The sequence below is a fragment of the Psittacula echo genome, assembly GCF_963264785.1.
Source record: "Psittacula echo genome assembly, chromosome: 19".
Classification (NCBI taxonomy): Eukaryota; Metazoa; Chordata; class Aves; order Psittaciformes; family Psittacidae; genus Psittacula; species Psittacula echo.
The window spans coordinates 5,481,832-5,483,450 of NC_137755.1; the positions used below are offsets into that span (position 1 = coordinate 5,481,832).

Sequence of the window (1,619 nt, forward strand, 5' to 3'; positions counted from 1 at the left end):
CTCTGCTGGGCAAGGAGCTGACTGTCTCTCTGAAAAGTGCAGGGCAGCTGAGAACCAGAGTGATGGACTCTGCAGCAACCTTGAGTAGGCACAAACCCACAGGCAGTTGAGCCCCTTTGTCTGTCCCATGCTCAGACTCTTCACAGTTGCCTTCAAAATCTTACTTAGGAATTTTATCCCTAATAGAGTCACTTGTCAGCTGTGACACTGGGAAAACAAACAAACCAACCAACCTCAGAGACAATCATGACCAAGTCACGCTCAGCCTCTCCTATGCAGACCGAAAGTGTTCAGAGTCGTGAGTGTGTAAATTGAACTTCTGTATCTGACATCCCTCCTGTCCTAACCTGTCACTGTCTTTTTCTCCTCTGACAGTGCCCCATGCCCAGAGGCAGCACATGGCCAACGGCAGCTCCATCACCCACTTCCTCCTCCTGCCATTCGCAGACAGGCGGGAGCTGCAGCTCTGGCACTTCTGGCTCTTCCTGGCCATCTCCCTGGCTGCGCTCCTGGGCAACGGCCTCATCATCACCAGCACAGCCTGCGACCAGCACCTCCACACCCCCATGTACTTCTTCCTCCTCAACCTCTCCCTGCTGGACCTGGGCTGCATCTCCACCACTGTCCCCAAATCCATGGCCAATTCCCTGTGGGACACCAGGGTCATCTCCTACACAGGTTGTGCTGCACAGGTCTTTTTCTTTGTCTTTTTCATTTCAGCAGAGTATTCTCTCCTCACTGTCATGTCCTACGACCGCTACGTGGCCATCTGCAAGCCCCTGCACTACGGGAGCCTCCTGGGCAGCAGAGCTTGTGTCCACATGGCAGCAGCTGCCTGGGGCGCTGGGTTTCTCACTGCTCTGCTGCACACAGCCAATACATTTTCACTCCCCCTCTGCCGAGGCAATGCTGTGGAGCAGTTCTTCTGTGAAATCCCCCAGATCCTCAAGCTCTCCTGCTCACATTCCTACCTCAGGAAAGTTGGGCTGCTTGTGATTGGAGTCTGTATAATATTTGGCTGTTTTGCTTTCATTGTGGGGTCCTATGTGCAGATCTTCAGGGCAGTGCTGAGGATCCCCTCTGAGCAGAAACGCCACAAAGCCTTTTCCACATGCCTCCCTCACCTGGCCGTGCTCTCCCTCTTTGTCAGCACTGGTATCTTCGCCTACCTGAAGCCCCCCTCCATCTCCTCCCCATCCCTGGATCTGGTGGTGTCAGTGCTGTACTCGGTGGTGCCTCCAGCAGTGAACCCCCTCATCTACAGCCTGAGGAACCAGGAGCTCAAGGATGCTGTGAGGAAGCTGCTGACTGGATGTGTTTCAGCAGCCATACACTGCCTGCTTTAACCTGGAAAGGGCTTCCATTGTAGGTCATGACAGGCCACATCTGTCTTTGCTGCTTTACATTTGTTTTCCTGTTTCAATTTGTGACGATGTTTCCTTCATAGAAATGCCAATTTTCATCTCCTCCTGCTTAAGGAGCCACTCGTGTTGTGTTACCCACAGACTTTGTGTCAGAGGGGGCTCTCACAGTATTTGAGTTAAATAAATGATCCTGCATCAACTTCTTCTCTGTGCTATGTCCCCACATGGCAGGAATGAAGGGGAACGAAATCAGCT

At 52.6% G+C, this 1,619-nt stretch overlaps 1 protein-coding gene across 1 annotated transcript; it reads left to right on the forward strand.

Annotated features, from left to right (window-relative positions):
- Positions 1-398: 398 nt before the first annotated feature.
- On the forward strand, positions 399-1,346 carry LOC308228595 (olfactory receptor 14A16-like; the record flags this gene model as incomplete). Its single annotated transcript, XM_080631971.1, has 1 exon — positions 399-1,346. The coding sequence occupies one exon, from the start codon at positions 399-401 to the stop codon at positions 1,344-1,346; it is 948 nt and encodes a 315-aa protein (XP_080488097.1).
- Positions 1,347-1,619: the final 273 nt, after the last annotated feature.